This window comes from Amia ocellicauda, chromosome 8 (assembly GCF_036373705.1).
Source record: "Amia ocellicauda isolate fAmiCal2 chromosome 8, fAmiCal2.hap1, whole genome shotgun sequence".
Lineage (NCBI taxonomy): Eukaryota > Metazoa > Chordata > Actinopteri > Amiiformes > Amiidae > Amia > Amia ocellicauda.
The window spans coordinates 33,390,207-33,415,570 of record NC_089857.1 but is presented as its reverse complement, the minus strand read 5'-3'; the positions used below and the strand labels follow the sequence as shown (position 1 = coordinate 33,415,570).

The window sequence follows — 25,364 nt, the reverse complement described above, 5'->3', positions numbered from 1 at the left end:
TTTATACAATTTTGGTTGAGAACTTTTCATCTTTATTGTGTTGCTGACAATGCTTAATTAGCTGGAATATTGTGGCGCAAAACCAAAAATAATATTTCTGCACAGAAAAACACAGTAGATTATCTATGAAACAGTTACTTATAAAGGTCTTCTTTCTTTTTTTTTTTTTTCTTACAAAACAAAAAACACATTTAAGTCTCTTGGGGCCTGCTATTTCAATATAAAGTAATACTGTTGGGTTTCTTAAATTGTGAGCTTCAAACAACATGTGAACTATTAAAGGAAGGGAAAATATAATATGGAAATGCTTTCTATTACTCACTTCACCACAATATTTTAGCTAGCAAATTTCAGCGACTGATTGTAATGAAGATGCTAACATTCCAGTACTGTACTCCCAAGGGACAGATTCACAACTGGGTAATACCTCTCTTGCTTTTCTAGTCTTCAGTATGAAACTAATCTTTTGTGAGACATCATTGTCATCATGTCTTTTCTTTGCTTTTATACAGAGAATTGAAAATGGAAGATTTGCCAAATATAGGTACTTTGCCCACGCCAAGGTGAATGATTCAGACTTTTTCATGATCACAAAAAGGTATTACATTTTTTCTCAGTTGTTCCCTATCTTTGAATTGATTGTCCTTATTACCTTCAAAAGAAAGCAAAGTTACTGTTGTGTGTTACATGGAGCTGAATGTATGTGTATTATTTCTGAAAGTATACTTGATCGATTGATTGGTCCTATGTAACAAGTTTGGGTTTGTATGTGTAATGCTACATCTTGGAAAGTGGTTGCGGAAAGTACAAGATGTATATCTATATATAAGTTGTGCCAATAGACTGCAATTTGAAAAGGATGTCTGTTTTTTAGGCATCTGCTTCATGCATGCACAGTACATTTGATGTTGCATTAAATGCAGTGCTGTTGATTTTCCAAAGTCTGAAAAAGTAAGCAAAGAATAAGTGCTTTATTATTTTTCTTTTATAGCTGCATATTCTTCGTAACGAAAGGGACATTTGGGCAGCTGACTTGTGAGTGGCAGTACTGTTTCGATGAGTTTACCAAAGAGCCAATGATTGTGGAAGGAAGGCGGTTGCGTATAGAAGCAAAGGTAATTGTATTCCAGTGTAGTCTGCAAAATGATCTGTTCCTCTTAAATCAATACACCAATCGATAGCCATGTGAAGAATGGGCCTTGGTATGCTAAAGGAGAAATCTTTCATGGCAGTTTAAAAATATGTTCTTGTTTTCACAACCTTTTGAGACATAATTGAATCTACTGTCTTCTTGTAGAGATGGAGTTTGCTGTGATCAAACTTTTCTCTTTCAGTTCAAAACAAGTGGATAGACTTGCAATACAAGCATGTGTTGATCAGTCCTGAGAATATGTCAAAGATGCAGACTCTAAAGAACATTTTTCAGAATGACCCATCAAGGGTGTGAAACTATTACTGCAGTCCTGTGGTTTCAATTCCATATTACTCTCTCTCTTTGGCTCTCTTTTAATGCCATAACCAGCCATCACCACCTTGACTTCCTTGCTGGCATGTAAATACAGCCTTTGATTAGATTAGAAACTATGCTAATAAACAGTTTAAAGGCTGCAGATAAGTGTTACACTTCTCCAACCAATCAGATAATTGAACCTATATAGAGGCATAAAACATTAGTGAAATGGGGCCAGTGAACTCTGAAGCCCTCTTAAAATGAATATTGACAGCCCTTCTCTGTATAACTTGTGAGTCTGTGTGAAATATGTCTGTGTGCTTCTGGACTGAACTGAAAATAGTACTAAAGGATTGAAGGCCGGCTAAAGCCAAAACCTGCACTGACATTACACAAGTAACCTGTGTTACTGAAGTTAAATTAGTTTCAATAAGTTTAAATTAAAAACAAAATTAAAAATTGAGGATTTCTTAATGATAAGTCTGAAATGGATGTGAACTGTTTATATGTGTAATATATATGCTTTTATATTTTTGGTTGTAATTGCTGTATAGGAAAGAGTAAAGTCTGTGTTTCATGCCAAAGAGTTTGGGAAGATCATAAACTTCAAAACTCCTGAATTAGCCAAGGTAAGTACATTTATTTTCTCCTTTTACACCTGTATTTGGTTTCTCAGACAATTCTTAATATAATTGTAAAATAATGTGCAAATAACCCAGTACTAAAATACTGGGATAGTTCTTGTGATATTCTTGTGTTATATTGAAAGAAGATTTTTATACATAGAAAACATCTGTTTGCATCACCAGTGAAGGAATCTAAAAGCTGATTGTTTGTTTAACAGTGGGTCCTTGCCAAATTGGAGGACGCGAGAGAGAGCCTGCCTAAGTGCTGAAAACCTGATACGAGGCTGCTCTGATGAAAGTGAACATCAAATGCACATTTGCCCTCAGTGCCTTTGATGTTCCTGCATGCATGAAATGAATGGAATATGTGCAACGATATTAGATGTGATCTATCGAGTTTGTAAACACATGGGTTTCATTTTTTTTTTTTTTATCTGTTTATATGCATTTTTAAGAGGTTGTGCCTAAGTTTTAAAATCTCGTTTGCAAAGTGCGCGGTCGATTGGTGTTAAAGTTAATGTCCATGATGCCGTCGCAGCTCGTTGGTCGTACATTGAATTTTAAAAGCAGTCGCTCTTCACACTACCACTCTCAATCAAGTGCCACGGTTATAAATATACTGAAGTGCCAGCGACTTCTTCCTTTACACTTTCTTGGTTTCTTTTTTTAGTGCTATTGAGAGATCTTTTTCTACTCACCTGTCTTTATGAATGGCATCTCAGAGCTTTATTTCCACTGTTTTCTAGTGACTGTGGTTAATTTCGCAGGCAGCTTCTTACCCGTGAACCTAAGCTCAAAAGATAGACTCTTGCATGCTGTTACTGGTTTGAATAACAGTGTGTTGTATGTACAGAAGCATGTTGTTTTTATAACTAACAAAGACATATCCTTTTTCTTGGAGAGGTTTTACTCAGTCAGCTATGTATGGTTGAAACAAATGGTAAAAAAAATGATTGTCTTTACTGCTTTACAGCAAACACTCTTTACAGGAAGAGTGTACATATGAGGAACCTCTCCACAGTGACAATATTCACTAGCAAACTACACTTGAAGTGCAACCTGAAGTGATGCAATTTAATCAGCTACTACTGAGATTTATATATCACTAGTCATATATAACACAGACACAGATTTGTTGTGTTGCAATTTTCCTTTAATATGACAGCTAAGATACATACTTGTTATAAAACTATATAGTCAGTGAATGTTCCTTTGCCTTAAATGTTGATACAGAACTAGCCAGTTCAAATGTATTATTGGCTATGATGTGACGTCTGAATTGTTTCTAACCCCACAATCCACACACAGTTCTTTTAAAATAAATTAGTCTGAAATATTCCACCCAATATCTATTGTGTTTGTTGTTCATTTGATCTAGATTGCCACAATACACAACTTCTATTGTAACACATTTCAGTTTGCACAAGTTCATATCTGTAGTCACACAATCAGTTTAGAATAGGAAAAAACGTACACATTGTTTTAGGTTTTACACATCACAAACCGTATTTCCCTATAATTTGGCAGTCTGAACCTTTTGTGTTTTGTTTTCTATTTTTGTATTGGATGTTATATTGGACATATTAAACCAAACATTACCAAAAGTGGATTATAAATGGAGTGCTTTTAGTTTTCTTGGTGTTTTCTTTCTCTCAGATTTGTTTGTTTTGTTTTGTTTAATTTATTTTCCTTTTCCAGTGCGTTACACATATTCCTTGACTGCTGTAATGTACATTTGTTTTGGTGGGCGAGTTCATTATAAATTGTAATGTTATGTAAAACATAAGAAATTCCGGAATACATTGTAATTCTGAGTCACGACTCCCTTTTTTCCCTCTTTATCATCTGATGCAGGAAGAGCAGGTCAGCAATCCATCATGACTTGCTACAGGTATTGAGGTTCTGTGTGCACGTTTGTGTCGAGGACATTAGTGAACATTTTAGCACAAACAGGTGCAGTATTAATGGTACCACACCCTGTCTTGACATTAAATGGGCAATAGTATGGAAATAAGCTTCTGTTACTAAATGTAACTTAAATATTTGGATCTCGCTGAAATGTTTAGCCACTGCCTACCAGAAGTAAACCACAACAAGAACAGAAAACCCCCAGAACATTTAATTGGTTAACATGTCATAGAACAAGAGAAAATAAAGTAATCTTCATTTAAATTCAAGTAAGTAAGGTAAGTAAGTACTGTTTAAACAGACTGAAAAGTCTGCTGTAATGTTGCTTTTGCATATCAACTGCCACCAGGGTGGCTAGGAGTATTTCTGTTCACTGAAAAATTATACTTCCTTGGGGCAACCAGAATTATGAAAGTAGTCCTTTTTTACCTCTGCAATTATTAAAATGAATTAAAAAAATAAAAATAAATAAAACTATAATAACTATTTTCTGTTGTGGATGTTACATATATATAAAGCAGATGTGGACAACATTATATGGAAAGGCCAAATATGTATTTTATCCAGTACAACTGCCTTACATTTGTTAATCAACATACAAGTTAAAAAGCAATTCAAATTGTAGATACAAATCAAAGATTTGAGGCAGATTCTGAATCAGAGCAAAGCACACAATATGTGATGAGCTACACAATATGCAGGTACTATGTGGTACCAATAGATACCCTTATAGCTTAAAAGTTCAACAAATGTTTAGAGTCTACAGAGGTTAAGATCAATGCTGTGTCCAAAATAGTCCAGATGACTTATTTTTGTTTGATATGAGACTATTGCATGTTAATGTTTTACCATCATGAATAAATGACCATATCAATTAAGCAAAAGCTCAATTTAAGTATTATTTAGGTCAAGGTAATTTATAAATGCTCTCTGTTCCCATAATGCTGATATTATGAGGCCAGCTGGCAAACTTTCTAAATTAATGGGAGCTCAGCTTAAGCTACACTAAGAAAAATTAGATGACGTCTCTTTTCTCATTGAGACTCAGTACATTTAGGGTTAAGATGTTCCAGTGGCACCTTAGGTGACCTCGTTTAATAAATCGGATGAATGTTGATCTTAATCAGGTAATTGTATTTTCTATTTCAAAATAATAATCATAATCACATGGTGCTACTAAACTACAATAAATAGCCTACTGGCTGTTATGATTGTTGCCAGCAGCAGCTAATTGATTTACAGGGTTTTTCATAATTGCCAGAGCATATGATTCTGCTTCAGTAACGACCCTATCAAGACATCTCATTATGAAAGTGGTGTCTCTGAAGCCTTCAAGTGTAAGATGATTAGGGACAAAGTGAGGCTTCAGATACATGGTTATAGAAGACAATCACTTTATATTTATATGTGCTTAATGAAGAACCTATCTTTGAAACATAAGTGTTAAGTGCTGTAGATGACAAATGACATTGCAGTTAGTGTCAGGCTTTTTTAATATAATTAATAAGTGATGTGGGGGATGTTTTCTTGGCACACTTTAGGCCCCTTAGTGCCAATTGGGCATCGTTTAAATGCCACGGCCTACCTGAGCATTGTTTCTGACCATGTCCATCCCTTTATGACCACCATGTACCCATCCTCTGATGGCTACTTCCAGCAGGATAATGCACCATGTCACAAAGGTCGAATCATTTCAAATTGGTTTCTTGAACATGACAATGAGTTCACTGTACTAAACTGGCCCCCACAGTCACCAGATCTCAACCCAATAGAGCATCTTTGGGATGTGGTGGAACGGGAGCTTCGTGCCCTGGATGTGCATCCCACAAATCTCCATCAACTGCAAGATGCTATCCTATCAATATGGGCCAACATTTCTAAAGAATGCTTTCAGCACCTTGTTGAATCAATGCCACGTAGAATTAAGTCAGTTCTGAAGGCGAAAGGGGGTCAAACACAGTATTAGTATGGTGTTCCTAATAATCCTTTAGGTGAGTGTATAATTCGAAAAGGCAGAGAAACATCCCCAGTGATGTTCACTTCTCTCACTTCATATTTGTATTTTTATACTGGGTTGTGGTGCCAGCTATAGATAAAATTAGTCAGTTGTGGAAAAAAATGAATACATGAATCTATCATTGTGACTTATTGTAAAGTGTGTGATCATATAGAGGCCATTCTGGGGATGTGTCCAAGAAACAGATTATGTAAGTTTGTTGATCAAGTGGCTACTAACATCTTAATTCCCACAGACATCTGGTTGTATTTCTGTCAAATTGATTAGAAACTTTCAGCATTTTCAATAGATTTTGTGTGACACTGCTTGACACACTGAAACATCCTGCAGTGTCACACCATTAATTAAACAAAAAAAGGCAGCAGTTGTCACATTTGATAAAACTGAACTTAACCAAATTCAGAGACAATTTTATGTAAATGCACTAGACCAGGGGTTTTCAATGTCTAGTGATGGAGGGCCAATTTCCAGAGGTTGCATAGGATTGGGGGGCTTCAGTAGAAAATTAACCACCAATGAAAACAAAATATGTCCCAAATCATACCTTTTTATTTCCTATACATTTCTGTTAAGGAACTTTTATTAACTGTAATTGTTGTTTTATTATTTCCCCCCAAATGACATGTGCAATTTGTAACAGAACATTTTCAGTAAGTGAAAAAATATAGTAAATGTGATTGAAGGTTGGCTTGGGGGGGCCTCACCAAACATCCTCAAGGGCCGCACTTTGGGAACCCCTGCACTAGACAAAAAAAAAGTTTATCTATATTTTGATGTTTCTACAGTGATAGTATACAATAACCATTTCAGAGTTGAGATCAGTTATCAGAAAATAGCATTTATTGTATTGTTTTAATCTCAAGTTCAAGGTATAAGCAGTCCTCATGACTACTTAAAAAAAAAAAAAAAAAAAACTAGAGACATGTACATCATATTTAGATAAAGAAGACCTGCATCAAAGGCACAGTTTACAAACATTTGGCCTAACAACGTTTCAAGAATCTATTAAATTCAATATATGTATGTATGTATATTTATAGAAATACATATTTACATGTTTAGATATTAAACAGCAAGATGCTGTTTTATTTTAAAATTGCATCAATAAAGTCCCTTTTCACATTTGGTTTATGTTCTCTTTGGTACCTTTATCTTGTGGCAGATAACGAGGTTAATTAATGCATTTTCTTTTTTTCTTCTTCATTGAAATGTGCCCAAAAAGCGAGACTATTCACACACCAGATGTTAAAGAAAGCTTTGACAAGCACATCTTATGGTTACATCCCATTAGGCGTAATGCCAGTATTAAACACAAACACACTTCCATTCATGTCTGAAAGCATTTTCACACCATATTCAAGCATATCAATAGCTTTTACCAAAATACAGCTATTTTGAGAAATATGTGTTTGTGTATATATATTTATATATATATATATATATATATATATACATATATATACACAAACACACACACACACACACACATATATATATATATATATATATGAGAGAGTGTTGCAAAATCCTAGTATAGAAAAGAAGGTCTATTGGCAATTACCTTAAGTTTAAGACAAACTACTTCATTAGAATAATTTGGGCTTTATTGGATTAGTACTGGCTGACTTAATTATCTAGAGGTGGTGGTAGCCTAGCCCAAGTTCCTGAGCGTCTGTCCTTTATGTTTACAGTTTGCCACATAGGTCTATTAAAATGAGCAACAGATTAACAACCAGAAAAACGTGGTCCGATTATGCAACCTCTTAGTTAGGTCAAAGAGCAAAGGGAATGACTTAAGGACCCGAATTAAGGACACCTGACCTAACCAAAAAACACATTCATTCTACTTACAAAGAACCGCACAAGGGCAGACGCTGTACTTGGTAACAGAAGAGTGTAGCCCCATCTGTGTTATTTCCCTATTACACTTCAACTTATTTATTGTATTCTGTGAATAAATAAAATCCCAAAGTACAATAATCTGGCTCAGTGGCATCTGCATCTCGAGACGACGACAGCAAGAGAAAATAATCAATGCTGTTGTGCAGCAGAAGTAGCACTACAGTTAGTCTGCCATCCCGATTCCAACTACAATAACACTCATACACTATATCTAGCACAGCAGAAAGGTGATTATCCATAACAAGTCTCGTTCAGTCGGAGATGTGAAGCCAGGAAAGAGACCTGGAGACTGAAGCTTCACTTCTTAAGATGAGACACCACGCATCACCTGTCTCATATAGCGTATGGTTCCTAATTTAAAAAGCTTACCAAGATACCCTGGCCTTAGCTTGTTATTCATTTGAGGTACAATCGATTGTGGCTTCTGTAATGTAACTTGTGTTAATTCAGAATGTGAAACAGAAGTCTGTAGAAATGTGTCGTGTCAATTATCATTATTATGATAACCTGAAATAAATGAGGAACTTCGACGGTGAGGTTATTGCATCTGAATCATTAAGACCTTGGTGAACGTATTTGCTAACTCAGTACGGTTTCTCTTTGCTCAGAATCGATGTATTACAGTATCGCACAGCCACATTCAGAGGGTGTCAACGCTTTGAGACATTTTAGTTTTACATATTTTGTTTGTTTTAATAAATATACATATGCCTACATATTAGAGATGGACAAAATAGTTCAACAACATACCTAGACACTAGAAGTGGTTTGTAAAGTACGTTTATACCACACTTTCAAATCGCAGCAGTTTTGTGGATATTATTTACTATCCACTCTCAATTAATTAAATAAGACAAGGTTTTAAATAAGAAACAACTGTTTGCCCTTCCCTAGTATTCTTTGTAAAAGTTTTTTTTTAAAATCAGAAACAGGAAATTCTATTATTTAATGAGCAATCGAGCTCTCAAGTAAAAAGATAAAATACAAAAACAAAGTAATGTTAATAAAGTATTTCTGCATTGTCTTCAGTTTTCAAACCTATAAAGCTTTTTTTTTTTTATTTAAATAATGAAACAAAATGCCTACATTAAAACAGGGAATCTTAAATTGAAATTAAAAAAGTAAACTTAGACCCCTCACAACAGCCCTGATTTTGTTTTTTTTGTCTTCCAGAAGTTGACATTCTTTGTTTTGTTAAAAGACAGACTTCTGGTGACAGCCCAGTGAAATATTGGAGAGAGTCCACTGTTACAGTAACATGGTTTAGCACTTCTTCCGCCTGCACTAGACTCAGGCCCCCGGAGTGGCGTTTCCTACACCAGGTTGAACTCTTTGAGATTCAGCTGCAGGATGGTGTCCTTCACAGCCGCGAATACAAAGCGAATGTTCTCCGTGTCTGTGGCACAGGTGAAATGTGAATAGACAGTTTTTTCTTTATCTGGATTTTGGTCCTGGTACATTTTCAAAATGAACCTTTTGGCAGATTCGGCATCTTGTTTGGGACCTAAAAAGGGAGAGAGCAGATGAGGGACAGAGACACATTGGAGACAAATTATAAAAAATGTTTTCATAAACTAATCTGTTACCTCCATTCATTTCACAATTCTTGGTTACATTCCCTTATTATAGTGTTCTTTTAAAACCTTGTGTTGGTGGATTTATGTAATGCTATACAATTAGGGGATATTCCTTTATCTTGCTATTTATTCTTCCCTCAATCAGCATGTCCTCTGCTTAAATCTCATGGGATTCTTATTACCATGCAGTCACTTATGAATATATCCAAAATGTGGATGAGGTTTTAATTGCAGTTATTCATGAATCCGTAGTAGTTCTGTCTACCACTGGGTTAAGTCAATCTTTCCAAAGCTGAAATTCAGAACTAAAGACTGAAAAAAGAACTGGTTACTACTTCACATGTTATAAAACTAAACACTAAGACTACACTGTTTTGGGACTGGATTTCTGCATATGCAGCATTATTGGATATTATTTAGCCTTTAATAATCGTAGGTGTAGGTACAAATGCATGCGATACAAAACTGACAGCTCACCGGTAAAATCAGGAAAATAATCCACTACATGAGAGTACACGATCTTCTCATCCAGAATATCGGTTTTATTTAAGAACAGAATGACCGAAGACTGCTGAAACCAGGGGTAGGTAATGATGGTCTTAAACAGGGCTTTGCTTTCTTCCATACGATTCTGAAAAGGAAGATGTTACAATCAAATTGATTATATGTTTGTTTAAACATTTTGAGGAACAAATAGTGGGCATTCCTATTTTAACAGCAAATTTTCTCTTATTGAAAGCATTTTTGCGATGGGTGTACAGGTCCAGGTTTTGTTTCTGTGTTTTCTGCATTTTTGTTCATGCGAATCAAACACATTTTCTCCTTGTATAATGTTTCGTTTAATGGCTGGTAGTGCATGCTGGGTAAGAACAAAAAAAGATCAGATGTGTCTGTAATCAGGATGGATGAAGTTTAAACTAGGTGTATATGAAAATTGTTTCTGTTGTTCTCAGATTCAATCACATTGCACTGTCCAACAGGAAATAAGATTAATTTTTTTTAAGTATGACCAAATACTGAGATTTTTTTTTGTGGTGGATATTACTCAATTTTGTCTCTCTTGTATTCTCTCAATAAGCACATTTCCCTGCTTATGGACATATAACAATTCTGTATCTGTAACACTCACCAGTCATTTCTGTAGCACCACAAACTAGTCAACTCTATTCAATTGGCTAAAGATAAAATGATGGTGTTATAATGAGAGGGGGGAAAAACAAACTTCTAATTTAGCTGTTGTGTCTGTTTTTGTAATAGTAAAAATGGGGGCTGATTTTATGTTTAAAAAAACAACAACAACTCACCTCATTGTCACACTCTGCTAGAACCTGGTCATATTCACTGAGTGCAACTAAGAAGATGATGGAAGTTACATTCTCAAAACAGTGAATCCATTTCCTTCTTTCGGACCTCTGGCCTCCAACATCAACCATTCTGAAACAACATGTAACCCATTATCAGCTCAGTTAATGATCAGCAATGAGTTTTACTTGTAACTAAATTTAAAAATATTTTAAAACTAATATGTACTACTATAGGATTTATCACACACACGCGCACACACACAATCATACATATATGTGAGATATTAAACTTTCCGCGCACCTGAAGATGACATTTTCTAGATCAAAAGGGTACTCAATGATTCCAGTGGTTGGCACTCTGACACGAAGGATATCCTGCTGGGTGGGCAAGTATGCAGGATCTGCAATGCGATCCAAGTCACCCAAATAACTGTAAAAAAATAATGTAATAAAGAGTATTTCAGTACAAAAAGCACTGCATATTTATCATATAACCATGTAGTCATAATACAGACACATAAGGATGTGTAGTAAGAACGTAAGAAAGTTTACAAATGAGAGGAGGCCATTCAACCCATCGTGCTCGTTTGGTGTCCATTAATAACTGAGTGATCCAAGGATCCTATCCAGTATATTTTTAAATGTTCCCAAATTTTCAGCTTCAACCACATCACTGGGGAGTTTGTTCCAGATTGTGACAACTCTGTGTGGAAGCTCAATTTCCATTTGTGTCCCTGGGTGCGTGTGTCCCTGCTGATCTGGAAAAGCTCCTCTGGTTTGATGTGGTCGATGCCTTTCATGATTTTGAAGACTTGAATCAAGTCCCCACGTAGTCTCCAGGTGAAAAGGTTCAGGTCCTCAGTCTCTCAGTAGGACATTCCCTTCAGACCTGGAATAAGTCTGGTTGCTCTCCTCTGAACTGCCTCTAGAGCAGCGATATCTTTCTTGAAGTGTCGAGCCCAGAACTGCACACAGTATCCAGATGAGCTCTAACTAGTGCATTGTACAGTCTGAACATTACTGCCCTTGTTCTCAATTCTACACTTTTGACAATATACCCTAACATTCTGTTTGCCTTTTTTATTGCTTCCCCACATTGCTTGGATGGAGAAAGTGAGGCGTCCACATAGACTCCTAGGTCTTTCTCATGCGTTACTTCATCTAGTTCTGTTCCTCCCATAGTGTAATTATAGTGGATATTTTTGTTACCTGCATGTAATACCTTGCACTTGTCTACATTGAATTTCATCTGCCAGGTGTCGGCGCACAAGTGAATATTATCTGAGTCCCTCTGAATAGCCTGTGCTGCCAAGATTGTATCTGCTGAGCCACCTATTTTAGTGTCATCTGCAAATTTGACAAGTTTGCTAACTATCCCAGAGTCCAGATCATTAATATAGTAGATGTATATACATAAACAATAACTGCTTTTAAGCATTGCTGGGTACTTACTATTTAGCCGAATCTGTCAACTGATATTCTCGTCTTCGGTCGTAGCATTCCTGGATTCCAGGATCATTCCATAACTTCCTGATGACCTCTATTTGTTTTTTCTCCAGTGTGGTGACCTTGTCTACTTCCACTTCATCAATAATTTTTGAATCTTCCTAAAGCAAAAATAAGCAATTACTGATAGTGTTTACATTAGGTAATATGTTGACAACGCTTAACATGACACTTTAACACCCATACCTAGTGAGTGGGGTATTTGATTTTTTAGTTTAATTCATTTACACTAAAGTTATGAATCACACTGCCTCCAACATGGTAATGTAATTTGAGTAACTAGACACATGGACCTCTGCACTATTGCTAGTTTAGTTTCAGGTAGAGTGCCAGGAAAACTCTTCCCACACACTCACAGTTCTGTATGTGATTGTCTTTGATAATCCCTTATGATTGATGTGAATAATGAAAGCTAAACAACAAATGAAAACAAAACCATTCCCTCTAGGGGAACATCCTGTCTCCATTTGCAATGCAAATGCTATCAAGCTAGGGGTTTTGTACGCTTGGTTTCGCTGTGTTTCAAGTCGTCTCCAGCTGTGCTCCACACTGATTAGAGCGCTAACAGCTCATTAGGATCATAAACACTCTTTAACCAGGAGCAAAGACACCCGAAAGATCTCAAAGTGATGTAAGAAGTGTAGTCCGTCACTGGAAAGTAGTCATGACAACTTTCCTAGAAGCAGACAGTTTTTAATTGTGTTGCCTTCGAGATAAAAGCAGACAGTGAGAAATTGTGGCTCTGCAGCACTAAAGTATTTACAAGACACAAACAACCACATCCAAATACAAACCACACATGCAACTGCTGAGGGTTTTCTAACATCGTTTAGCAATGGCACTTCACCGCTTTACCCCCCCACTCATTCATTATTAATCAATATGTAAAAGAAGGGATGAAAGCAAAATGAATGGTCTGCATAATCTAACAAACTGAACTATGTGAAAGTCACTTGCACCACCACAAGAGTCATTATATTATTATATTGTCTATATCCAATTTAGCGTGATGATGTATTGAAAGTTAAGTTACACAAATACAAACAAAACAAAAACAATTAGCTTTTTAAATGGCTCTTCAATGTTCTTGTAATATAGAAATGGAAAGACACTTCTAACTAAATAGCATCAGCATTAGCACTACCACTGATGTCTCACAATAGGAGGAATCAGATTTGACAGAAGATAATAAAAAACTACTTAAATCAAACATTTTGTACAGGAACAGTTTGACAGATCTGCAGTGTAGGAATGCAGTTAAGATGCAATATGTTGCATGAATTGGTGTCAGTTGTAATTTCTATCCTGAATGTGAGTATTACATTAATTAATACATTATCACCAAACTTATAAATCATGCTGCCCACAAACATTAATTATTTAAATATGTTTTAAACAAGCTAAAACAACGAACAAAAAAGTAATTATTTCAGGAACTTAAATGCAAACTTCAAATTGAATGTAAAATGCAAACTTCAATTCAGGTCGAGATTGCTTAAAGAAATAAAAGGGACACGCATTTGCTTATCTTCCACTGACCTCTTGCAAATGAGAGGCAGATGAACACAAACCAGGATGTGCAAGAGATTGGAAAAGCCAAGGGAAATAGGGTGCAAAACTTCACTTATTTGCAACTATATAAGAATAATGATTAGGGAAACCAAAGGTCTGAACCTGGAGGAAAAAGCAAACCTGGGACTAAACTAATCTCGCTCATGAAAGGCATATTGTAAGAACATCCTGTTCTTAAGAGGAAATAAAAAAAATTGTGATTAAATGTGGTCTTGTCTGTAGAGAAATTAAAAAACGTATAATAAAAGGGAGAAAGGGAAAGAGAAACAACAGATACTAAGAAGATACTGATCTGAAGTGTCCGAATCATATGGAACTTAACTACAAGAGAAGACAAGACTGACTGTTTGAATGTTCAGGGCTAATCGTTTCCTACACAGCAAGCACGTTGCTGTCGATTTCAATTCCATATCAGATCTGTCCATATCAAAGGAAACTGCTTTAAATGGGGGCCCTGCTTATTGCAGCTCACCAACCTTTGCTGCAAACAGGAACATGTCACTAAACCATAAACACTGAAGACTTAACGCAGAAGAGTCTGTGCTTCTGTGTATGTGGGTCTATATACAAGCACACAAATATTTTAAACAACTCTGAATCCCTGATACTTCTTGATACACAAAACTGATAGCAAATCTCTAGTCCAGGAAATAATAGTTTGCCAGTGAAAATCTGCAAGAAAGCATGCACCCCTGCCAAATTCTTCACTGCACCTCTATAAAATCCACTCCTTATTTGGTAATTTTATTATAATAAGAAAATACTGAACGTTTACTCTAAAAGGTTGATAATATCAAAGTTATGAAATGTTCAGTGAAAAGACCCAGTGCTTATAAAATTAAACATTTTAAGGAAAACTATGTTGCAGAAGACGAGCCAAATAAAACATGTGAACTCTTGGCACGCTGAACATCAAAGGGAGAAGAAAAACGGTCTCCCAAGAAAGGTGAGAATGTCTCAAGCACTTACAACAGAGCTTGAAAATAATTGTATTTCATCTGTGGAACATAGTTTTCATGAAAATAGCAAAGCCTTTATATATGTTTCCCTTTAAAACCTTTTAAGGTTTTCATGCGTCTCTGGAAGTTAAAACACAAGCCACTTCCTCGGAAAACAATACTAAGCTAAGGAGGCTTTTACAAAAAATAAAATCTTCTCTGCTGTCACTGTACATGAGTGGTGATGGGAGCCAGACACATTTATAATTTACAGTAATGATTGGGAAGTTGTTGGGATCTCTCGGAAGGAAATACAGTATTTCAGTACCAGAATCTTGTTGCCAGAAATAACAGACAAAAGGAAGCAATTAACACAGCATCTTTTTTAAAAAATCTACAAACCATACAATTTGCATATGGGGAGGAACAATACATTGGTTAAATTAGAAGAATGAACAGCTGTACCTAAAACAATGTTGAAACAGCTTCAAGAGCACTAGCACTGCAGGAGAATTAAAACCATTTTGAATATTACATTCAACCACAAGAGGGAGCTCAGGCGTCAGGAAAACGTCATGGGTCAGCAGCAGCTTTTAAATTAATGATGAATATAACAGGGGGAAATATGTACTGATATGGATCAGGCGGAGAAATGTAAAATTTCCTTTTAGCCATTCATAAAAGGACGCAAAAACACTGCACGACGCAACAATACTTTAGTTGGATTTAATTAGGGTTTTTAATGTATTGTTTAAACGATCAAATTCCAAGGCTTAATGAAATGACTGGTCATTTCGGAAGTACTGCCAAAGTGACATGGTTTCATATTTCATATATCTGGGTGAACCCTGATTTATTTATGATATCAATTTAAAATCAAGCAATGGTTATTGTTTCTTCTCTCTCACACTGTTACAGTTTACATTTTATTTCATTTTGTTTTTCCCCATCAAAGTTTTCTGATGCCTAATACTTGTAAGTAAGTATTTTCTCTCCAAACAATTTAAGCAGGGCTTTACAGTACTGTAAACAGCCTGTGGGTATGCTATATTTTTCATGCACTATCTGGAGTTGAAACAATAATCTTAGCTGGAGTTTTTGGAAAGTAAACTAAACATCTCCCAGAAGACCAGCAGTTTTGTTGTATATTTCCTCTCACTTGTGAGATGGAAGCAGTCCCAGTGTAAGTATTTCTGGAGGATAACGGACTAAGCTTTGACAGGAGTCGGACAGCACAGACACAAAACTGTCTAACCCTGGGATGTCCTAATCACCAAGCTGCACAGTGCCTGCCTATCAAAGTACTATCTCTGTGATCTCTGATGAGGGGTTTTCATGTGAAGCTGATGGATTGGATACAGCCCTTATCATACTTAGCATGATGAATTGGGCTAGTAGGAAAAAGAAGAGAAAATAAACACAATTATTGCTTTAAGTGGTGTGTTTTGCTTTGTTTTGTTTGGTTTTAGTTTCTGTGTTAAAATTTGGAAACAAGTACTTTATTTACTTTTACTTCAAATTAAAATGCCACATTATTCATGTATTCAAATAAATTCATACGATATAATTGGGGAATACCACTTCGGATCAGTTCATTATTATTATGGGCTTATTATACAGCTGGTACAATATACTACAAAGTTTGATTACATTATCTGAAATGCATTTCCCTGATGTTGCCTGTAGTGATATTGTTTATCTGGGCTCTAACTCAATAGCTGGAGTACAGCCCAGCAAAATTAAAATACCTCAGAAGCTCAAATTAAATTATTGGAAAATAATTACAGACTTGTCTAAATCAAGGTAGGAGACTACAAATTAAAGTGTTTGAGGGATATTTCGGTTAACGATGGGTTCTATTGAGGTGAATGCTACTCTTCATGACTCATAGGTAAATTATTATTTAATGAGACGACAGATCAACTGTTATCTTTCCTATGAAACCGAGATACACTTGTGTTGTTTATTTCTTGGCAGACGCCCTTACCTGGGCTAAGCAAAGCAAAACGGACAGACCAAAGCTGGTCACACTGTCACATTATCACATTATATAGCTATTTTCTACACAAACACACACAACAACGTTTTACTAGAGGTTCACAGTTTTATTGGAGAACTGATCAAATCTTTATGAATACCTACGGAGTGGGCATGTTTATAGGTTTGTTTAAGTTTAAGTCTACAAGAAAACAAGCTGTCATGTTACTTCAGATTGAGAAGTATGAGAGACTGTAAGATTAGGTGTTTATTTATGAATACACTACACAGTTCAGCTAAAGACTTAAAGGCACAACATAGGCTTTAGACAATGTTAGTTCCTAGAGCTGTTTTACACCTTCAATTACTAAACAAAATCCAGACCTATCATTACTCCAGTGGGCAGTGAACAATTCACAGCAGCACTGTAGAGAATCTGGGCCTCCACAAGAGAGCAAAGCTATTCCTTTTTGTATATTCATGTACACCACCACACATACTCTACTTAGGGCTCCACACCAAGTTTCCTTTGTAAACTTTGAACATTCAAATGAGAAGACACATATTTGCTTTAGTATTTAAATACTGAACAAAAGCTTTACTCCTCTCCAGAGAGCACAGTTTGAATGGACTGGGTAAACGTGCCCGTTTCTGTGTGTGTGTGTGTGCGTGCGTGTGTGTGTATTGTAAGGATTGTTAGCAGTGAATAAACTTAATTAAACAACAGTTATTCCAGTGGAGTTATGGATGGAATATTTTGTTTCTTCTACTCTCAATCTGCACTTAACAAACTCTGAAAATATTAAACTGAAGAATAAGTGCAGTTTAAATGAACAATGTTTATTCAGCTAAATCAATGACTAAATGACTAACCAATTTCAAATGAAGAGCATGAATATTTTCACTACAGCTAAATTCTTATGTATAGTACTTATTCAGAATAATAATTATTACTTCACTGAGCTTTGAAACTCATGGCTTGGTAGGCATATAAACTAACCTGTCAACCAGGTGGAGAACCCGCCTCGAATACCACCCACATCAAGAGTTTCCTGTCCCTGCTCTGACGAAGCATGTGGTTGATGTTTGGTTGCATTTCAAAATTGGAAATACACCATGACAACAAAATACAAATCTGTATTTAGACACTCCCGCACAATCCTATTGCATTGCATTTTTTCTTTGCTTGTTTCTTTTGCCAGTTATTCGGCATCAACAAGGCTTACGATAAGACAAACACTGTGCCCACTGTAGCTTGTCTGCCCATATTATTATTCATAGAGGACAGTACAATGCTGGTTAACCACCTCACTTGGTGGCTGGGAAAAAACAAACAAAAAAACTAAAATTTCCGTAAAGCACCATGTTTTCCAGTGAAAGTCATTTGATGGAAAACCATAGGTATGTGTGTTCCATGACACTCCTCGAACAAACACGTTCTTACATTATTTTTTAACTTTCATTAATGTATCTTGGAGTTTATGAGGGCACACCTTCCTCTGGAAAGATCTTAATATTAGACAGATGTCCATGTTTTTAATGATAATCACAGTTTGGGCGATGCTGGGAGTAGATTAAATTCAGTGAATAAATCAGCTAAATTCAAGAACACAGTTTAAATTCTGTACATGGAAGAAATACAGACCAATTGGTTCATATTCATATTCGTTAATTTAATGGTGGAGGAAAGACAGTCATGAGTTTTTCCACATTAACTACATGCCATCTTGCTTTATTAAACGGCAGTAATAGTAATTGAAAGGGTTGTTGGAGTGTAAAAAACATTTAATGCTTTTCTAACAATGTAAGTAATATCTTAAGATGAAAAACAATCACTGGAAAATAGTGAATCAATTTTTAAATTCTGAATTCTGAAGTGTTTTGGTGGTAACAGCTCAGAGCACTTAAACATAACAGAGGCTGAGAAAGAATAATTCTGCAGGGACTGTATTGTTTTAAAATCTTAAACCACACACTCCCAATGATAATCCATGAATGAACCAGACAGACAAGTTGTACTGGTCTTGTCACATGATACTAGAACATGGGTTCTGCTTCTACTTCCTTTCCATAGGAGGTTTCTCCAGTTTGGTGTTTAACCACACCTCTATAAACGCACCTGGGAAAAAGGCGGCAAAGCTAAGAGGACAGAATATGGAACCACAAAGAGAAGTCCACATTGTTTTTTAGATATCTGCCTCTTTAATGAAGGTCTTGACAGAGGAGAGGGGTGTTGTGGGAAGGTGAGACCAGGTGGGGCGCAAACCATCTAAGTTGATTTTAATGTGTTGCTAATCCTTTGTACATACTCACTTTAACTGTTCATGTCCAAATATTCATTATTCATTATTCTATGAAATAGTCAAAATTAGGGTGTGAGAAGGAACTATCAGTGCCTTGTGTCCTAGAGATAGGCATCACGCAAAAAGGACGTGCTCAGAGCTCTCCGATAGATTGTGGTACCTCCAGTAAGGCAGAGCAAACACAATCTACAGTGTATCCACTATCTGAGATACTACCGTGAGAAATAGAACAATAGTGAAATTTCATGAATGGTTATCTAATGAGCTGTATTTGAAATATCAGCTGTTATGCACATTTGATTTCAGTCGGCAACAGACAATGGCACCAACTGGTCATTACATTTCAGAGTATTTGGCTACTACATTATTTTGAGCAATAATCAGGAAACCAAAGAGCAGCTGAATTTTATAGTTTTACAGTGACGGCTACTGTTAATATCTGCAAGTGAATATTTTCCTAAGATAAATATAATGCAGAAATTCCTCACAGCTGACACTGCACCTTTTTTAGAAAGGGCATAGTGCAATATCAACTACACAACAGATACTAGATTGAGAACCTGAGGAATGCAAGTGTTTTTTTCTTTAATCAAATTGTAATAAAATATTTCTCTGATGCATTCAGTCTTTTTTGTCTCTATCAAAAAAATGAGATGTTATAAAAATTCTAAAAACAGATTAAAAAATATTAAAACAATGAAAACCAATTAGAAACTAACTAACTAAATTATGAAGTTGAACAATTATTGTGACAGAAAAGGAAAAATAATGAGTCTATATTTTCTTATGGAAATAAACCTATCCACAATTAAGCTCTTTCTTTGACAAGCAAATTGACATGCTAATTTGATGGCTGTATCGAAAAACAGCATTTACACATACCCAAATGTGTAGCAAAGGCTTAACTTTGGTTTGCTTTTGTGACTGATCTTGCATTTCCAAATATTTTGGTCAGCATTACACAGTGCTGTTTCAAAAGTACTGCACTGTTTCTTTATACTATCTGGGAAAGAAGCGTTTTGATCTGTATTCTTATGTTTTATGGAATTCAGGCAAGGAGCAAGCATAGTGCAATTTTATCATTCTATATATATTATACTCACAAAAGAAAGCACTTAAAAATATGTTATTACACACAGACAAGTCCTTCACAGGAAGTCCCCCCTAACTCTCACTGGTAAAACTGGACAAAAACAAACAAGGGCAGATAGAGACACATTCCAAAACCGTCAGATCTCTACGCTATGTAGAGCCGTCAATTAGTACATGTAAAAAGTAGGGTTACAGTGCCATGTGCTTGGACACTAAAAGAAGATCCGACATCTGACCTGGCCTGACACCTCAATATGACTTGATATCAGTTCTCATGGGAGAAACTGTAACCCGAATAGAAGAAACATGACCGCAAATGATAACATAAACTGACTGCATTGTGAATACATTCAGTTACCTTATACACTTCTACCTTATACTACATTATTACTATACTACTAAAAATTATCTGGTCTTTACACCCACATACAGCTCATGCCTCTACCCCCCCACCACACACACACAAATACAGTCCGTCAGTGCACTTACTTGGTTCTGTTGATCTTGGTACTGTATCTGCAGTGTTTCCATGGCTCTGACCATGGACTGCATGGCAGTGAATATGTTCTGATACACCAGCTTGGTGTAGTCCTTCTTGTCCTCATCTGTGTATCCAGCTCCATGGATGATCCTCATCTGTTTAATGAAAGTGCTTTTGCCGCTCTCCCCAGTACCTACGACACAATCAGAAAACAGAACCGTTGTTGTTATTACTGTATTTTCATGCACTTGAAATATACATTATGTAATGTGATCTTTAAGTATTTACACACATTTTTGTTTTACAGCCTTTAGTCAAAGGTTACACTAGGTTTGGGTAATTTACAATTTCTGCATTTTTAAATTGGCTGTAGATAGAACATCATGTTGCCCAGCATCAATGTAAAAACAATTAAATCCATCATTAATCACAATAACCTCATGGAAAATCACTGACAATTGCAGTGAAGAATTAATTCATAGGAAATTATATATTATACATGAACACAAGGCAAAGAATTGTAAGAAATACATTTACTTAAGTGCATATTCGCATTTCCATTAGAATGTAATGAGTTGTAAGCTCTGTACAATATCAGTAATGGAGCATTATTGTGGAGGTAAATGTACGGCACCTCAGATGCTTTAATGGCCTACAATTAGCTTAATGTAATTGGTGTTGCAGTGTAGTTGTGTGTGAGAGAGATGGTGTACGTGCACACTGTTGCCGCAGTTGTGCGGGAAAGAGAAAGATAAGTGATTTTAATCCAGGCAAAAGTCAAAACAACTTGTGCCCTGATAAAATTATAAAGAACCTCGGGCCTCTGAAGGTCTTTGCTCTTTGGAGCTCACCTCCTTAACTGGATTTGTATTTCTTGGTCCAACAGGAAAGGGAGGTAAGGGATGAATTTCAGTGAATTATCTGTGACACAGACACTTTTTCACCCAAAGCCAATATCAACATGTTTCCTGGCATCAGTGCGAGCATACTTTCAAGAAAACATGAACTACATCACCAAAACATGCTTCAACTGTTTTTCTTCCAAATTGCAGTGGAGGTCATAACATCTCTGTATAGTTAATTGTTTCCATTGAAAGTGACTGATTGCAGGTTTATAGAAAAAAATTGTGGAATTATTGGCATTTGCATATCCAAATAACACATAATTCTCCATGGAGAAAAAAATAAGAGCAAGCATTGTTTCACGATTAAAGGCATCCGAAGGTTTTATTTATAGCAGGCAAGTGTTATACTGCCTATCCTGAAAATGCCATAGATATTTCATGTTAGTCTGACATTAACCAACAGATTAACCAAACATTGTTGAAGACTAAATTAGTACTTGGAAATATATATTTACACATTAAGAAAGCAAGCAATTTAAAGTACAAAAACTGGGTTGCTTGTACTAAACAGAATGCCAAAAGGAAGTATTCTTAAACAGTTTATAGCATTTTCCATGCTCCATTTCAGATACCATGAAGGGAAAGCAAAATATATGAAAACACTGAAAAACATTTTTTTTAAAGGGCCAAAATAAAAGCAGCACAAGAATGTTGAGAAAACCTAAATTAACCCCAGTTATGATCTGTCTGCCTAAAGTTTAGTCCATTAGACCCAGTAGAAAATATCTCTAATCCAATATTTAGATTATGGCTAGGGGGTCCACAACATCCACAAAGAAAGAAAAAACTGCTACCTTTGGTTACACATACCCATTAACAGACCAATCCCTGACTTGAAAACCATATTGGGAGCTTTTATTAAATTCCTTTAATACATTTTATTACTTAATTTGCAGTTATAACAGCATGTACAATACAATGAAAAGTGAACATTGGGAACATTCAAAAATAGACTGGATAGTATCCTTGGATCACTTAATGCACACCAAACAAGCACGATGGGTCAAATGGCCTCCTCTCATTTGTAAACTTTCTTATGTTCTTTTGTTCTGAACAACCAGGCCATCTTACAAAGAGAAATGACAAAGTTTATCGTCAGCACTGTCATACTCTATTCTTCTTCTGAGCACATGATTTGGGGATCAATTAACTTCATGCAGCAGTTTTGAATCTAATAACAATATTGACAAGGGAATGAACTACATCCATCTATTTCTTGTGCTTAACACTAGTGCTAAGGCATGATTTGTCACTTGTAATGTCCTGGTCTTATTAAACGCGACTGATTGTCAATGTAGAAAACATATCTGCAATTCCCACTAGAGGGCACTTCCTCCCCAGTTGCTGTACTCCATGAATGGCCTCTGTGTTTTTGTTCATACAACTGAGAGGAAGAAACAAAGTGAACTTGATTTATATGAATGTAAACAATCCCAAAAGGAAACACAAGAGGACATTTTCTTGTTGTCTTTTTACAACCGCATCACCCCTCTTAGGTTAAGAGTCCTACAAGAACAGTGCTCAATATCCAAACCTGTTTTTATTGTTGTGGATTTGAATAATGTAAAAGTCTCACTTTATGTAGGATTGCTCTCATATTGGGGTGTATGGGGTGGGGGGGACCTTCACCCACTTGCTGGTGGTATTTCATGATGCCGAAGAAAGGAATTATATTGTGCATTCCATAAACTGGTATAGGTCCGGTTTGCTGTGTATCGAACTGTAATTTCTTTTAAAGAGAATTCCAGTTCATTTGAGTCGTCTACTTACAGCTTCATGCGGTTTATTTGAGTGGAAGGTCTGTCTAAAGAAATCAAAACAAAAATTATAATAATTTACATGCTGTGGTCTTGCTCTGCCTTTCATTAATTTGGTGCTTTTATTGCGTAACAGCAGAAATCATGGAACAAAAAGATCACTGTATATTCGTCAGTGACATGTAAAGAAAATTACAAGGTTTAAACAATGGCAGGTACTGCAGAGGCATGCCTTTTACCACACCTTAAGCTTGTATTTCAACCACAGACAATCAATCGGGTGATTATAAAAATCTTTAATTTTTTTTGTAGTTTTTTGTTCAATGAAGCGACAAGGCTGGGCATATTCTTTGCGTTTGAGTATGTCACTTCCAGTGAGGTTCTCTGTTTGGAGTCCTCTAAGTGCTTTACAACCCTTTACAATCTTGCTGAACTTTTGTGTGCTCTTCACAACTGATGCCTGATAAAGTGTCTCAAAATATTCCCTGCCACAGATTATAAAATTGGAATTATCTGCACTAGAAAGTTTTAACCCCCCCTCATATTTCACCGGGGCTGTGTATGTTTCCAGAAGGTGTTCCTTTCAAACCTGGGTGTGTATTTACTTAAAAGTCTCTGCATTGTAAATATACTTGATAAAATATATATAGCTCAAAGACAAAATTTGTTTTATGACAAAGTATGCCAAACGAAAAAAGCAACCTAGAAAAATCTAAATCAAATCTATACCTTGTGCATTCTGTGCATTATAAAAACCTGATATAAGACATGGATTCATATAGATATTCAACTTGCTCTCCAATATCAGAGTAGATTCCTGTTTGTACCTATTAGTTTGAACTCAAAATTTGACTGCTAGAAATTCCAAATATTTCTGCCTCCTTTGTCATTCTGTGTTATGGCATAATTATCCGCTTTTTTAGCGGTTTGATCTTCCCAATTCTGAAAGCAACTACCTATTGGTAATGACTATTTTGGCATGGGGAGAGACTATGCCACAACAAGTAGTTTAATAATGTGTGGCTTGTATCAAGGATTACCTTTCCTTTGCATAACTACGGTTTGCAGCTCTAGACCATGCAATTATATAAACCTTTTTAGTGAATGATACTTTCAGCAATTAGGCCTAGGTTTTGCAAAAACTATTTACCAAACACATAAAAGCATATTGTTTTGTTAAGCTGTTGTATTTGTTTACAAGTTTAATATAAAATCATAATTCTATAAAACTACACATTTCTAATTTAAACTATCCAATAAGGAAGGATGAATAATTTTCTTTGTACAGTACTGTAAAAAACATTGTATCTGGCGTGACATTCCAAATATAATTTCAACAGAAGTATCTGCTGTAAGAATTTCACTAACATTGTCTTTGTATCGCTTTGCAACCCGTGCAGTTTGAAGCAAGTTTTAGTTACACGATGCTTAAACAACATAATTAAAACCCTGTTTATTTTTTTGACATTTGTTATAATAACTGTCCAGCTCTTGTGCCAGAAATTCCAGTGTAATCCATTATAGAGTTCAACAGCAGGAACTCAGATAGGACCTGTTTACCCTGTATGGGTCTTGATTAAGTGCTTTAAATTATGTGTTGTCACAGGAACACTCAATGCCTTCTTCAGCGTCCAGTAAGGATTTAGACTTTGATCTTTAAAATAATGGAAATGGTGGAAACACTACCATAAATCTCGAGGGGAGAGATTCATGCTAGAGGCCTCTGTCACAGAGTCTTCTGCATGGATTACCATATGAATAATATGAATATCCAGTGGCTTCAGGGTGAAACCAGGGTGTGGTGACCCAGATTTTAAAAGATCATATACACAAGACTATTCAGTGCTTTGCTGTAATGAGAGATGTATTATAAAGCAAATGTGTTGCAGCAGAATAAAACCAAAGGCTAGTGTTAGTGGAGGGTTATTTTAATGCAGTTTTGCCACAAAATATCGGGTGAGGTGCTGCCCCTTGACATGCTCTATAATCTCCTGCTTAACCTTTTATATGGGTTAAATACATGAACAAATTAGTTTCTCTAACGTCACA

General features: G+C 35.9%; 2 protein-coding genes across 4 annotated transcripts in view; one reads left to right on the top strand and one right to left on the bottom strand.

Annotated features, from left to right (window-relative positions):
* vps13a (vacuolar protein sorting 13 homolog A) overlaps positions 1–3,696 on the top strand; it is a 57,756-nt gene extending 54,060 nt beyond the window's left edge. For all 3 annotated transcript variants that reach the window (XM_066711112.1, XM_066711111.1, XM_066711114.1), the window contains 4 exons: positions 513–598; positions 992–1,115; positions 2,005–2,079; positions 2,295–3,696. In XM_066711112.1, coding sequence (XP_066567209.1) covers positions 513–598; positions 992–1,115; positions 2,005–2,079; positions 2,295–2,345 — 336 coding nt within the window. In that variant the 3' untranslated portion in view covers positions 2,346–3,696. The remainder of the gene's footprint in view (positions 1–512; positions 599–991; positions 1,116–2,004; positions 2,080–2,294) is intronic.
* Positions 3,697–6,528: 2,832 nt separating this feature from the next.
* LOC136754893 (guanine nucleotide-binding protein subunit alpha-14) overlaps positions 6,529–25,364 on the bottom strand; it is a 40,290-nt gene continuing 21,454 nt past the window's right edge. The window contains exons 2-7 of the mRNA XM_066711110.1: positions 20,662–20,846; positions 12,237–12,391; positions 11,086–11,214; positions 10,785–10,914; positions 9,958–10,111; positions 6,529–9,407 (exon numbers count right to left, since the gene is read on the bottom strand). Of these exons, the coding sequence (XP_066567207.1) occupies positions 9,217–9,407; positions 9,958–10,111; positions 10,785–10,914; positions 11,086–11,214; positions 12,237–12,391; positions 20,662–20,846 (944 nt within the window). The 3' untranslated portion in view covers positions 6,529–9,216. The remainder of the gene's footprint in view (positions 9,408–9,957; positions 10,112–10,784; positions 10,915–11,085; positions 11,215–12,236; positions 12,392–20,661; positions 20,847–25,364) is intronic.